The sequence below is a fragment of the Mytilus californianus genome, unplaced genomic scaffold, assembly GCF_021869535.1.
Source record: "Mytilus californianus isolate M0D057914Y unplaced genomic scaffold, xbMytCali1.0.p SCAF_7, whole genome shotgun sequence".
In the NCBI taxonomy this organism is placed as follows: Eukaryota; Metazoa; Mollusca; class Bivalvia; order Mytilida; family Mytilidae; genus Mytilus; species Mytilus californianus.
Window position 1 is genome coordinate 90,294,163 of NW_026262723.1, and position 15,052 is coordinate 90,309,214.

The window sequence follows — 15,052 nt, forward strand, 5'->3', positions numbered from 1 at the left end:
TTTAACATTGAAACTTCAGGAATCTGATGTTCAGTAGCTGTCGTTTGTTGATGTGGTTCAAAAGTGTTGCTCGTTTCTCGTTTTTTATATAGATTAGACCGTTGGTTTTCCCGTTTGAATTGTTTTACACTAGTAATTTTTGGGGCCCTTTATAGCTTGCTGTGCGGTGTGAGCCAAGGATCTGTGTTGAAGACTGTACTTTGACCTATAATGGTTTACTTTTATAAATTGTGACCAGGATGGAGAGTTGTCTCATTGGCACTCATACCACATCTGCTTATATCTAATTAGAACAGGGAACTGCAATGGTTGAACAGGGAGAAGAACATTGAAACTTCGGTAGACATTAGAGCAGGGACCTGCAATGGTTGTAATAGCGAGTTGAGCATTGAAACTACAGTAGACATTAGAACAGGGACCTGCAATGGTTGAAGCAGGGATGAGAGCATTGAAACTTCAGTAGACATTAGAACAGGGACCTGCAATGGTTGTAGCAGGGAGGAGAGCATTGAAACTTCAGGCTACATTAGAACAGGGACTTGCAATGGTTGTAGCAGGGAGAAGAACATTGAAACTTCACTAGACATTAGAACAGGGACCTGCAATGGTTGTAGCAGGAAGAAGAACATTGAAACTCCAGTAGACATTAGAACAGGGACCTGCAATGGTTGTAGCAGGAAGGAGAGCATTGAAACTTCAGGCAAAATTAGAACATGGACTGGCAATGGTTGTGGCAGGGAGAAGAAATTGAAACTTCCGTAGATATTAGAACAGGGATGTGCAATGGTTGTAGCAGGGTGCAGAACATTGAAACTTCTGGAAACATTAGAACAGGGACTGGCAATGGTTGTAGCAGGGAGAATAACATTGAAACCTCAGTTAAAGTTGGAACAGGGACAGGCAGTAGTTGTAGCCATATATGAAGGATCTGAGAGGTTTAACTGTTAGTTATCACTCCATTTCTTTACATAAATTAAATGTAATTTATCACAATATATCTGACAGACTGAAAGAAAATTTTTAAAAAGTTAATTACAATTTAAAAACAGGAAGATGATGAAAAGCTTTTAAACTGATCATTAGTTCTACCAGTTAAAGTGAAAATATAATAAAGTTAGAAAATGTTTTGTAATTTAAGATGTATACAAACTGTTACCATAATATTTCAAATTTTATTGACAATTTCAAGTGTTTATTTGAAAATGAAATCTAAGTTTTCAATACACAAATTAGTTCAAAATGATACGAAAATAGAATTAATGATGAATGAATGGTATCTGATACAATATGAGCAATTGTTGGACTTGTTTATCCAATAGTTAAGAGTAGATGCTACTTTAATAGAGGGATTAAGGACATTTAAAGTTAAAAGTGTCAAAGCTAGAGTTAACTACATATTTATATTTTATAGTTACTACTTACTTAATATGGTCGATGGGAGATACAGTTGAAAGGATAAAATCAAAAAGAAGACTGAGAAATTGGAAGAACTTGTAAGAAAAATTCAAAAAGTGGACGGGGAAAAGATGGAACATTGAGAGAAAAAAATTCAATAATCTAAAATGATTATCAGTACTCATTAATGTGAAGAAAGCATAAAAAAGCAGAATAAATGTAAGTATACTTAAGGGGAAATATAGTTAAGGAATGTATCACAATATTGAATATATACAAGCAATTTTTAATTCTAAAGGGTTTTTATTAACAATTTTACAGCATAACCTATGTAATTAATAGTCAATTATAGAATAAGAGAAAAAATGTAAAAGGCTAAAACACATTTTGGTATACTCACCTGTTCATAATATTCATTTACATTTGTAACCAAATTGCATTTTCTTACACCCTTTTTTAACCACAGAAAAAAATATCATGTGGCATCGACCCTCCCATACATTTTACCTGGAATAGGCCTAAGATGTATAAATAAATAGCATTTTGCATTGTTTGACTAACTGATTCATAGTATATCATACAAAGTATTTAACAACAATTATGATATAAAGAAATGTGGGGTAAATATGATTGAGACAGCAACCCAACAACAAAAATAGCCAACACATATAGATGGTGACATACAGTTTTTTAAGTTTTAGACAGGTGTCTTATACAATATTTCAAGCCCTAAATTGTAAGGAGTCTATAATTTAACAGAAACAATCGAAAATCTGTGATCAACACACAATTCTAAAAATAAGGGAAAACATTAAGATATGACATACAACAACTTCAGACTTATTGCATTTAAGTCTTTAAGGGATTTCCTTAAAGAACCATCGATAAAGGAACATTCGTAAAAAAAACCTATGAAAATATCTCTTTCGGTTTGCAAGTTGTGATTTTTTTTCAGAAAAGTTTTTAAAATGGAATTTTGTGTGTTTTTTTTACATAAAACATGCAAAGGAGAAGGTCAGTTAAGGGCTAATTTTGACCTACAATTTTAAGTACATCTGATGAAAGATTTTTGACATTTTTAAACACTTCAGTATCTACTTCAGTTGATTTAGTTAGTTTATGTAAAAGATTTGAACTGATTCGGTCATTAAGGCGCTCATATTCAAGCTTAGATATGAAAAATTTATCAAATATGCCATAAAACGTCACCTTACAGATGGTTTTTGTCTAAAATGTAAGTGGCTGCATTTGTGTTCAGTCTCAACCTTTATATATGTTATGTATTATCATCAAATACAACATACATTTGAATATCAAGACTGTTGGCCACTTCCATTTTAGACAAAAACTGTCTAACAATTAGCACAAATGCTAAAATTGTGAAGATTTCAGTAATTTAGCATACATTAATGATGCTAGTAACTGATGAATGTGCATTGTAATCTTCAAAAAACAGCCCATATTTATGTAACAAAAGTATTCTACTTTCTAACAAATAGATGAAATTATACTTTTTAACAAATTTGTGAAAATGCTATATTTTGGGGCCGAAAAGGGATCTTACTGGGCCTACTCCTTTAAAACTGAAATATTTCAAAAGTAAGTCATGAAGTTATATTTTGTTACATAATTTGATAGTGCATATCAACATTGACTTTGTGTCAAAATTTGAAGGAAAAATGAAAGAGAGATCTGTTCTGTATTGTATTCTTAAGTCTTATGATAAATCAAATGTTTAACCAACTTCAATATATCAAGGATTACAAGTTTTGTCTTGTGATTCAAAGCCATATTAACAATTATTTCTTGCATAACTTTAAGGATTATAGCTATGTAACTGTCTGCATCTGTTGTCAAACTTCCTTTCTTAGACAAAATTTGAGCAAAAATAATCCATTTTCAAATTGTGGTTGCTAATGTCACAAATATGAAGAAAATAATTAGGAACTTTTAAAGGGATAGATTAAAGTAGCAGTTCTAAACCATTTTTATAGTGAATGTTCAAGGGATAGATTAAAGTAGCAGTTCTAAACCATTTTCATAGTGAATGTTCAAAGATTACTCTGACTTTGAATAAACATTAAAAGTGCTTTTAAAAGGGGAGTATGTACCCCACCAAGTGTGGGATTCAGGGGGAGGGGAAAGATTTGTGTAATTAAGGTTCATGCAAGGATTAGGCTACCTTGAATACATTAAGATATATATAAGATTTGCCTTATGTACCCCTTTGATAAAGAATATATGCATGCATGTGGCGAAATAATCTAGAAAAGCAAGTATTATTCTTATACAATATTGACCTTGAGTTTAATTTGTCCAAAACATATCTTGGGATTGACATATATTGAGGTTTATATGAATCTGTATTTGTGAATGAATTCACACCTACAATCATCCAATATCCCATTTTTTTTCAATTTCAGATAAATAGTGATTGGGTAAATAGACTATGGAGCATACATCTTCCTTTCCAATACAGAAGCTTCTTAATAAAAAGAACAAGCAAAAGACATCTGATCGATGGAAGATAGCAGCAAACATCATTATTCCATTAGTATCTGTATGTTATAATACTTTGTTACGTATAACATTTTAATCTCATTGATGCATTCCAGTTTTGCTCATTGTTGAAGGCCTTACAGTGACCTATAATTGCTAACATCTATGTCATTGTTTGTGGTGGATAGTTGTCTCTTTGGCAATCTTACCCAGTCTCCTTATTTTATTGTCGAGCCTGCGATTTCTGTCGCAGAAAGCGAGACATAGGGATAGTGATCCGGCGGCGATGGCGGCATTCACTTACTACTTAAAAGCTTAATATTTCAGAAGGTAGAAGACCTGGATGCTTCATACTTTGTATAAAGATGCCTTATGTTAGGAAGTTTCCCTCTGTCATATGTCCATTGTCCTTGACCTCATTTTCATGGTTTAGTGCCTACTTGAAAAAAAAGTTAAGATTTATGTAATGTTAATTTCTCTTGCAAGGTCCTCATGCCTGTCAGACAGTTTTCCCTTGACCTCGACCTCAATACATGGATCAGTGATCAAGGTTAGGTTTTCGTGGTCAAGTCCATATCTCAGATACTATAAGCAATAGGTCTACTATATTTGATTTATGGAATAATTGTAAGGTGTACATGTCCAACTGGCATGTGTCATCTAACCATGACCTCATTTTCATGGTTCAGTGGTTAAAGTTTAGTTTATGTGTTTCAGTCTGTTTTCCCAATACTCTTTGCAATAGGTCAACTATATTTGGTTTATGGAAATATTTTACGATGTACATATCAGTCTTGCAGGTTTTATTTAACATTGACTTCATTGATCAATGTTAAGTTTTTGTGTTTTGGTCTGTTTTTCTTCAAATATAAGCAATAGGTCAACTATATTTGGTGTATGGAATGCGTATAAGGTGTATTTGTCTGTCTGGCAGGTAACATCTGACCTTGACCTCATTTTCATGGTTCAGTGGTCAGTGTTGAGTTTTCCTGGTTGAGTTTGTTTCTTAGATACTATAAGCAATAGGTCAACTATATTTGATACATGGAATGATTGTAAAGTGTTCATATCTGTCTAGCAGGCTGACCTTGACCTCATTTTCATGGTTCATTGGTCAATGTTAAGTTTTCATGGTTTAATTTGTTTCTTAGAAACTATGATCAATAGGTCAACTATATTGAATGATTGTAAGGTGTACATGTATTTCCAGTTTGGTTTTTCTGACCTTGACCTCATTTTCTTGGATCATGTTAAGTTTATGTGATACTTGTAGTAAAACTTTATATTTAGGACTATCAACATAAAATCAATGGTCAGTAAAGCAGGCGAGACATTTCAGCGTGTGCACTCTTGTATTACTTTCCAGTATAGGAAATAGCTTGTGAAAAAAAATACAGCTATTGGGTGGACATCCTGATTCCAGAAATTTATAGTATCCGCAAAATTAAGTCCCTAAAAATTATTTCATTTAGAATTTTGGCAAGATGGTAATATTGGGAATTAGAATAGGCAAAACAATTATTTTACTTTGAGATTTTGGTCATAGAGATATTATTTTATATGATATAATTTAATGTCAGGTGATTTATCTCTCATATTTGAAAATACAAAAATTAAATTCAGACATCTTGGTTGGAAAGTAATTAATACAAAACACATTTAAAAAGAAAAAAATCAAGACTTGTACTAGAAATTAAAGAAACCCCCTGTAAGGAGAAACATGTTCCACTGAAGTATGGTCAAAAGTTTTTGAAACTATATGTTCTGGGTTTTTTATATCAATGGAGATATTTATAAAGGCCAGGGGGAAACTATTAATCTCCAGCTATTAAAGTGAAAAAGAAATTATCTCCTCCATGTATAAGAAAATTGAAAAGTTAAAAAGCATTTTCTGACCTTTTAAACTTGATTAATTTAAAATTTTGTAAATATACATCAAACTCTTTCAAATAAATCTACGATTTAATCTTCCGTTCATTAAAATAATTTGTGATGAAAGTGTTCTTATTTCAATCATTACTTTATATGGAAGATAAAGAATCACCTACAGAAATTGATCTTGATAAATTGATTTACAAAGACCAACACCTGTTGTTAATTACAAGTAATTCAGGTGTTGGTTATTGATTGCAAGTAGATTAATGGAATTAAATTAACTAGATGTCAGTTTTGTATATTTCTCATCAATTAAACTAATAAATAAATGGACATTTACTCAAAATAAAATTTCACCACCATTGTTGTAATTGTTAACCAAATTGAAAGGAAAAATTGTATTATATTTCATGACAGAAATCTAATTATTGAGTTGTCTGTAAAAAATAATGGACATTGATTCTTCCTACAGATGATTTATCTGTGCATTAGACAGGAATCCAGCAATAGAAAAGATGTCCAAAACATTACCATCTTTATGTGACCTCTATGTTTTCAGTAAAGATAACTGAATCAATGCCATAGTTCTTGAATAAGATTAAGACAAAGTTCACCATTATCATACATTTTACCTACGTTAATCTCAGACTACTGTACAACATGCTTTCTTCTACAACACTGAAACTCTTAAAGATACCTAATAAATACTCAATTTTCTATTAGACTTGTACAGAATTGTTTACACTTTCTTGAAGACAATATCATGAGTAGAGTCATAATAGTAACAGTATTTGATCCTTGATAACTTCAAATCCAAATTTACATGTCATGTCCAGAATATCTATTTAGGTAGAACCATGTGTAAAGTGAAAGTCAACAACAAACAGAAGGTTTCTTGTCTCTCCTGCGACTATTTCGAGGCCCTGCCACCTAGGTCAAGGTCCTGCGACTTTCAATTAATTAGCAATTTTCAATGTTAAGTCTTCTGCTTAAGTCAGTTTGATAGGAACTACTTGTGATAGATCAATGATATTTTCTATAAAGTGGCATTACTATCAGTACAAATCAGTTTGATGACTGTTTCGAGGCCTGTCCCCTAGGTTATGGTCAAGTGGCTTTGAATTGTTGCAATGTTGCCTTCCATCAGATTGTCTTTTTCTAGAATTTTCTGCTGACAGGCAAGACATATCTTTGTGTCAACAGTTTATTTGAGGAATTGGTCTGTTACCAATCTCTTAACAGCTAATTATTTACTGTTAATTCAGATATTTTTGTGACTTTATTTGCTCTCTGATTTAAAGGATAATCATTGCAAATGGTCTTGATGGTGCTTATGTAGTTTGATAAATAACATAAGTAACTGCTGAGACCTTTCTACTTAAATACTGTCATTCCTAGTTTAAGTGACACAATAGTATTATTACAACAGAATCAAAACTACAACAGGCCAAGGCAAGAGATATTTGTCCCTAGACAAGACTTTGGCGATGTGAATTATAAACTGGCAATCAAAACGATTGAACTGCCAGAATTGTTTAATCCTTATGAAGTTTGCCAAAATAGAACCATGAAATATTAAGTTGTGAATTAAAAAATCTGTTACTGAAAAATACAAGGACATGTTTTCGCAAAGCATTATTTAATGGTAAAAAAAAAAAGAAACATAATTTTTTCTTTTTTTTTTAATAAAAAAACTTTTTTATCTCCTATTTCAAAACTGTAAACTTTAAAAATTTCATATTTGTTATAGTAAGGTCCCACTGTAATTACTCTCACCACTTACTTGTTACATATTTATAGGAAAAATTAAGATGTTAGTGATCTGATATCGTCAAAAAATGTTGACAATTTCAAATGATATAAAAGAATCTGTATGCCATATGGTCATTTAACGGTGATTTTCTCAGACTTGAATTTTAAATGAAGGGCCAGATATATCAAGAAAGCATTAAATATATCTGAAATGATATAATAAATTCTTTCATCCTATTTTAGATCTTAAAATCCATAAATTCTTCACATCTTAATGTTGTTATAGGTAAAACTATATTTCATGACACAGGGTTTATTGTAAAATTTTATATGTAATAAAAAGTGAACTTAAATCAAACTGATAAACTTGTTTTTATGATCTTGGTTATTAGTAACAAACTTTTTTTATTAAAGGATTCAATTTAAAAAATAGAAAAAGTTTTAAGTAAAGCTTTTAAGTTTAACTGTATATAGAAATAACAATGAATAGAAGGAAAAAACATCTGGTCTTAGCTATTGGAGTATTGGGTTTGTTTGACTTAGATTATTTATATTTTGGCAAAAATTAAGATGAAAATCCTCTTGTATATTTCTAACAGTGTATTTATTATCTGCAGAACCATGGCCAGATTTTGGTCAGTTTTGTTTTGTATGTCAGGAATCCCGACTATTAACTTTTTATTTCAAGGATCTGATTTAAAAATTAAAAAAAATTGTATTATATGTTGCTTTTAGAGACATAACAATGAATAAAAGAAAAAAAAACAAAAAACACCTGGCCTTAGCTATTAGAGTATTGGGTTTGTTTGACTTAAAGTATTCATATTTTGGCAAAATTAAGATAAAAATCCACTTGTATAATTCTGACAGTATATCATCTGCAGAACCATGGCCAGATTTTTGGTCAGATTTTGTTTAGTATGGGAGGAATCCTGACTAATTTTATGGACCTTTAAGTACTTTGAGCTACCTTTCAGTTATTTAATTTTTTTCCTTCCAAGGACGGTAGTTTTCTCCAGCATCCTCCACCAATAAAAAACTGGCCGCTGTGAAATAGCCAATTGTGCTCAAAGTGTTGTTGAACACCAAAAATCAATCAATCAATTAATCATTGTAATTGTTGCTTTGCAGCATGATTCCATTGTCTTTAATACCAATATGATATTTATTAATTTGAGTTTGATTTATTTATATTGTGCGTTGTTCTCTGATTCCACAGATCGAGATAGAGAGAGGAACTATTTTATATAAATAGATTATTAAGACACAATACGTTTTGGAATGCTGTACATAAGGTATGCAGGGGCCCTCTAGTGTTCAGATTATTATCCAATCGGCATACATTTGGAGGCAGGTCAACCATTGCCAATAGATTCTCATTATATTCATACAGTTTTGCATGGGCTAAACGTGTATTAGGTACAATGGTTCAAAGAAAACTCCCTATCACAGCTCAGCTTTTGCAAAAGATTTTAACTACCCTGGATCTTCAGAATCCAAATCATATTAGTTTCTGAGCAGCATGCTTGGTTGCCTTTTTTTCCTTTTTCAGAAAGTCAAATTTATTTGTCCCCACTTTGGCTGAATTTGATGCTGGTAAGCACCTCAGCTGACAAGACATTGTTTTTCATACTAATGGCACATAGCTTCGCATACGAAAGTCAAAGACCATACAGTTTGCCAACAGGTTGTTGGAAATTCCACTTCCCAGAATCCTCAATTCCCCTCTTTGTCCTTCACAAGCACTGCTATTACATGTTAAAATGATACCAGCTGTCAGCTGTCCATCTCCTGCCTTCTTGTACATATCTAAGGGAACAACAGTTCCTTTAACATATGCCACGTTTCTTCACATGCTTAAGCATTCTTTATCACAACTTAAATTGGACACCAGTGGCTACTCTGGTCATAGCTTTCGCAGGGGTGGGGCTACCTTCGCTTTGGAATGTGGAGTTTTGTCAGACCTCATCAAGGCTCAGGGGGACTGGAAAAGTGAGGCATACAAAGGTTACTTGGACCCTTTCTTTTCTCATAAACAGCAAGTCATGAATGCCTTTGCATCCGCTCTAAGTCAATAGCGTCCTTCTGATGCATGAACCTAATTTACTACCTTTCCACAAGTTTGGGATTATTTTGGAGTACCACAGTTTTTCAACTTAATTTTGCTTTCTTTGTAAATATGTTTATTGCTTATTGATATGCAAAGAAAATGTTAAACTGTGATTCCTCTCCCAAACCTGTGTTTGTTCAGTTTGTACTTTTATACAATAACCAGTTGGCATATGTCTTAGTCCCTTTATTTAACTCTGATTAGTGTAAATCAAGTGCCGTTATCTGCACTGTAACTCTTCAGCATTTGGTTTCGGCACCAAAGGGATAGCAACCTGGTTATTGGTACCACTTGCCTTATTCATCAACATCAAATAAGGGAGGATCTGGGCGGGACAAGTTTTGTGGATTAATGTATGGTATTAACTAAAAAACGAGATTAAACCTACCATATATGAATGAACATGTCCCATTGTCAGGTTTCTTATTAGTGATTAGCTTAGTTATTTTTGTTTCTATGAAAAATTTAGTTTTCATGGCAGATTTTTTTTAAGTCTTGGTTATATATATTTAAAACACAAGTCTGGATTATTTAAAGCTTTACTGATGGTATAGACACATCCCTAATGTTGAAGATTGTATGTTAAACTCTAGAATTATTTTAGAAATATTACCCCACATCTTTTTTTATTCATCTTTATTTTTCTTTATCAATTAAAACTATGATACAGTGTAAGGGTATTATATATCTATTTACTGTGAAGTGGAACTGTGAAGTTGAAAATATTTTTGTCAGATTATTTTCTTTTGTCAGTTTTCAGAAGAAATTTAGCTGTCACGAATTATAAAAAAGTTTAAAATACACGTTATAATATACTGTATAAAGCATGAACAGAGATCTTTTATTCCATGTAAAAGGACTGAAATTTGATCCGAAAATTTCTTGGTATACATGTACATGCTGTATCTCATTGTTACAAACTTCATCAATGCATATTTTATAGTATTATGAGTCAGTATCAAGAAGGAATAATAAGAAGCAAAGCTATTCTGATTTCAATGTATCTTTCTTATACTCTACCTTAACAGATTTTTTACTTTTATTTGATGATTTATTGCATCATGTTGAGATAATGGCTTTTTTATAAGTTATTAAGATTTAACTGCATTGCATTGGGAATGGGTAACTTTGTACAATATACCTTTTATATCAATAGAAAGTGGTTATAAGGAAGTTGAGGTGGTGTTATTAGGGCACTTGAAGACTACAAAGTGTTTAAATTACTTGTCAAGTGTTTTAGAACAACGGGGGAGTTGTCAGTGTTCTTTCTGTTCAATCTGTGATGCTAAGGCCACACATAACTCATATTTGTTTCTTTTGATATATATAAATCCAGGTATATACATCTTTGATAAAACAATTTTGTTGTTTTATAGTGGTTTAATACAATAAGCTAGAAGAAAATCTTAATTTTTATGAAGGCTCAGATACTTTTGTTCATGAATGTGCATAAACCCTTATCACTATAAATTTGAAATGATGTAAAATTTAGTTAATCATTTTTTAACAGATCTTAGATATACTAAACAGTTAAAAAGTGATTTAGAATATTGTTTGATAAATCAAACAGTATAGCAGTTCTTTCACTATATATATTTGATTACTTGATTTAGTTTCCTGCAGAAACTTCAGGGTGTATTGGACTTGTACCTTGATTCTTTGAAAGTCCAGGCCAAAATAACCATTACCTGAAAATTTCTAAATGACTTTGATACAGCCCCTAGATAGAAGTATATGTTGATTCTATATCAAGAGACAGGTGTTGTAAAGATGTTATAAATTTGTATACAATTGAATACCATTCAGGTTATTAATCTTGGATTAGACAAAATTAAATTTTCACTCCAAAATATTGTTTGAATTTTTTCGTTGTGATGGAAAAACAATTGAAAAAATTGAATGTTTTATGTTTGTCTTGGAAAAGTAAATATTTTTGGTATATATCAAAATTGGAATGAATGCGATTGTCAGGAAGTATTGTTATTATAGACAATATTTTTGTTTATTGTTCTATTAATCAAAGTTTTTCTTTGGTTTTCTCAAAATAAAAGAATTACCAGTGACACATGGTTTTATTAGATCTACAACATAACTGATTACTATAGCAGCATGGATAGAATAAAAGTATCTGCATCCATACATTTTTGTTAGAAAAACTACTGTCATTAGCAATGGCTAGCAACAGACTATATCCTGATAGTGTGGGAGGTGTTCCAAAGAGTACATTTTTCCAGTACATAGATGATGACAATACTTTAGTTAATGTTCGTTTTACGACACGTCTGGGTTTTTTACTGCAGGCCCAGCAATCGGTATGTACACAATATCATGACTTGAATCTTGGACGATATATATTTATGACTTCAAAGGCTCAAATTGAATGAAGAATTTGCATCTTTTATGCAGGATCAAGTCATATAGACATGCATCTATATTTTTTGTGGATTATAATTCTCCCACTGTATACTTCAAATTAAACTGAAATATGACACATTTTGCTTTCTTACCATCAAAGGGACAATTGCCGATATTTCTTTCCATCAAGATCAGTAAAGGAGTAGGTTCATGTAGGGTAAAGGAGTAGGTTCATGTAGGGTTAAAATTAGCCTTTAGATTTTGTGTTTAAAATCTGGTCAAAATACTACAAATTTCACATAGAAATAGTAGTGACTTTGCTATCATTCAGAATAACTTCTTTTTGGCATATCACATTATTAATAACGAAGTAATGACCTTTTGATTATGCATAATTTGTATTATAATTTCAGCTTTGGTCCCATTTCTCCCAAATTTATTACTGTTTTTAGCATAATTAATTTGGCCGCAACTCCTGATCCAGAAAATGTTTGTGTCCAGGGATACAATATAATAATTGGCATCTTTTGGTTAAAGAACATTTGATCATAGGTTGCTGCCACGGTTTTCCAGAAGCTTTTTTGTCCAGAAATAGACAAAATCATGGTATTTTGACAATGTATTCAAAATGTGCTGACTTTGGATTCTAAGATGTACTCAAATGAGGTTTTATCGAGCAATAAAGCTTTTGAAATAGATCAATTTAAGAAACAAAGTATGGCTTTTTTAATGTTAAATGATAAAATTCAAGGCCATATTTGGCCAAAAGTGAACATTGTCCTTTTGAAAGAATTAATTAATATTATGTGTGCTAAGTTTCCTACTGTTCTCTTCAGAATGAAATGAAACTTGATACATTATTAACCAACTTTTTTTTTAATATTTAAAAGTTATTAGAGCTGTGACCCTTTTTTAATCTATAAAATTGTATGTAGACATCTTTTAAGTACAAATAGTCTGACAGTTTTCCTCAGAACAAAATAAAACTTGATATACATGATATAATTTAGATTTAGATATTTATTAGTCCCCTACCGACGAAGTCGAAGGGGACTTTAGGTTTGCACTCCGTCTGTCTGTCTGTCCATACGTCAGTCCGGCAAATCAGTTTTCCACACTTTTTTTCTTCGCACTTGAAGATATTGATTTGATATTTGGTGTATTGTTTAACCATGTCAAGTTACAGATCAAGTTTGAATTTTGTTCTGGTCTGACGATTTTGTGCAGAGTTATGGTCCTTGAACTTAGAAAATTCACTCAAATAATCAGTTTTCGTCACTTTTTTTTGTCATGCTTGAAGATGTTGATTTGATGATTGGTAAATAGTTTTATCTTGCCAAGTTACAGATCAAGTTCAAATTTTGGTCCAGTCTAATGATTTTGTGCAGAGTAATGGTCCTTGGACTTAGAAAATTCACTCATATAATCAGTTTTCCTCACTTTTTTTCATCATGCTTGAAGATATTGATTTGATAATTGGTATATAGTTTTATCATGACAAGTTACAGATCAAGTTCGAATTTTGGTCCAGTCTAATGATTTTGTGCAGAGTACTGGTCCTTGGACTTAGAAAATTCACTCATATAATCAGTTTTCCTCACTTTTTTTCGTCATGCTTGAAGATATTGTCATGATAATTGGTATATAGTTTTATCATGACAAGTTACAGATCAAATTCGAATTTTGTTCCGGTCTGATGATTTTATGCAGAGGTATGGTCCTTGGACTTAGAAAATTCATTTAAATAATCAGTTTTCCTCATTTTTTTTCGTCATGCTTGAAGATATTTACTTGATATTTGTTATTTAGTTGATATCATGACAAGTTATAGATCTAGTTAGCATTTTGTTCCAGTACAATGAATTTTTAACTGGTAGGGAACTATGTATTGCTAGGCAATACTCTCAAAATGCTTGTTTTTATTGTGTATAAATATTGCTAATTTAAATCAGAACCGAAGTACTTTATGTATTTGGTTTTATGGTCTTCACTCCTTTAAGTTCTGCCCCTAATCCTAGTCACCATCAGGTCTTATTGGCTGACTTAAGACAATTGTTCTTATCCTGACACTATGCATGAAATATTTGCCACCGTGTTCAGCAACCATTAGCTCACCTGGACCGAAGGGCCAAGTGAGCTTTTCTCATCACTTGGCGTCCGTCGTCCGTCGCAGTCGTCGTCGTCGTCCGTCGTCGTTAGGTTTTTACAAAAATCTTCTTCTCTGAAACCACTGGGCCAAATTCAACCAAACTTGGCCACAATCATCCTTAGGGTATCTAGTTTAAAAAATGTGTCCGATGACCCCGCCAACCAACCAAGATGGCCGCCATGGCTAAAAATAAAACATAGGGGTAAAATGTAGATTTTGGCTTATATCTCTGAAACCAAAGCATTTAGAGTAAATCTGACATAGGGTAAAACTGATTATCAGGTCAAGATCTATCTGCCCTGAAATTTTCAGACAAATCTGACAACCTGTTGTTGGGTTGCTGCCCCTGAATTGGTAATTTTAAGGAAATTTTGCAGTTTTTGGTTATTATCTTGAATATTATTATAGATAGAGATAAACTGTAAACAGCATTAATGTTCAGCAAAGTAAGATCTACAAATAAGTCAACATTACAACATGACCAAAATTGTCAATTGACTCCTTAAGGAGTTGTTGCCCTTTATAGTCAATTTTTAACAACTTTTCGTAAATTTTTGTAATCTTGTACAAAATTCTTCTCCTCTGAAACTACTTTGCCAAAAAGATGATCAGCAAGACAAGTTCTTCAAATAGACCAACATGGTTGAAATCGTCAATTGACTCCTTATTAGAGTTATTGCCATTTGATGATGATTTTGACCATTTTTTTGCATTTTTGCCTTATATCTTAAAACTATAATAGACAGATAGAATCTTAGCAAGGCAAAAATGATCAGCAAAACAAAATCTACAATGAAGACAATATGGAGGAAATGGTCAGACGACTCCTTATTGGAGTTATTGCCCTTTAAAGACGATTTTCACCTTTTATTTTTGCGTTTTGTCATATATGATAGAAAATTATAATAGATAAAGAT

At 31.9% G+C, this 15,052-nt stretch overlaps 1 protein-coding gene across 2 annotated transcripts in view; it reads left to right on the forward strand.

The window, feature by feature from the left end:
• The first annotated feature begins 301 nt into the window (after window positions 1-301).
• The window catches only part of LOC127708648 (WD repeat-containing protein 49-like), a 71,699-nt gene continuing 56,948 nt past the window's right edge, over window positions 302-15,052 (forward strand). The window contains exons 1-3 of one of the 2 annotated variants that reach the window (XM_052213696.1): window positions 302-943; window positions 1,412-1,614; window positions 3,819-3,955. In XM_052213696.1, coding sequence (XP_052069656.1) covers window positions 3,845-3,955 — 111 coding nt within the window. In that variant the 5' untranslated portion in view covers window positions 302-943; window positions 1,412-1,614; window positions 3,819-3,844. Of the gene's footprint in view, window positions 944-1,306; window positions 1,615-3,818; window positions 3,956-15,052 lie in introns of those variants that run through there. The other variant, XM_052213697.1, reaches the window with a different exon arrangement.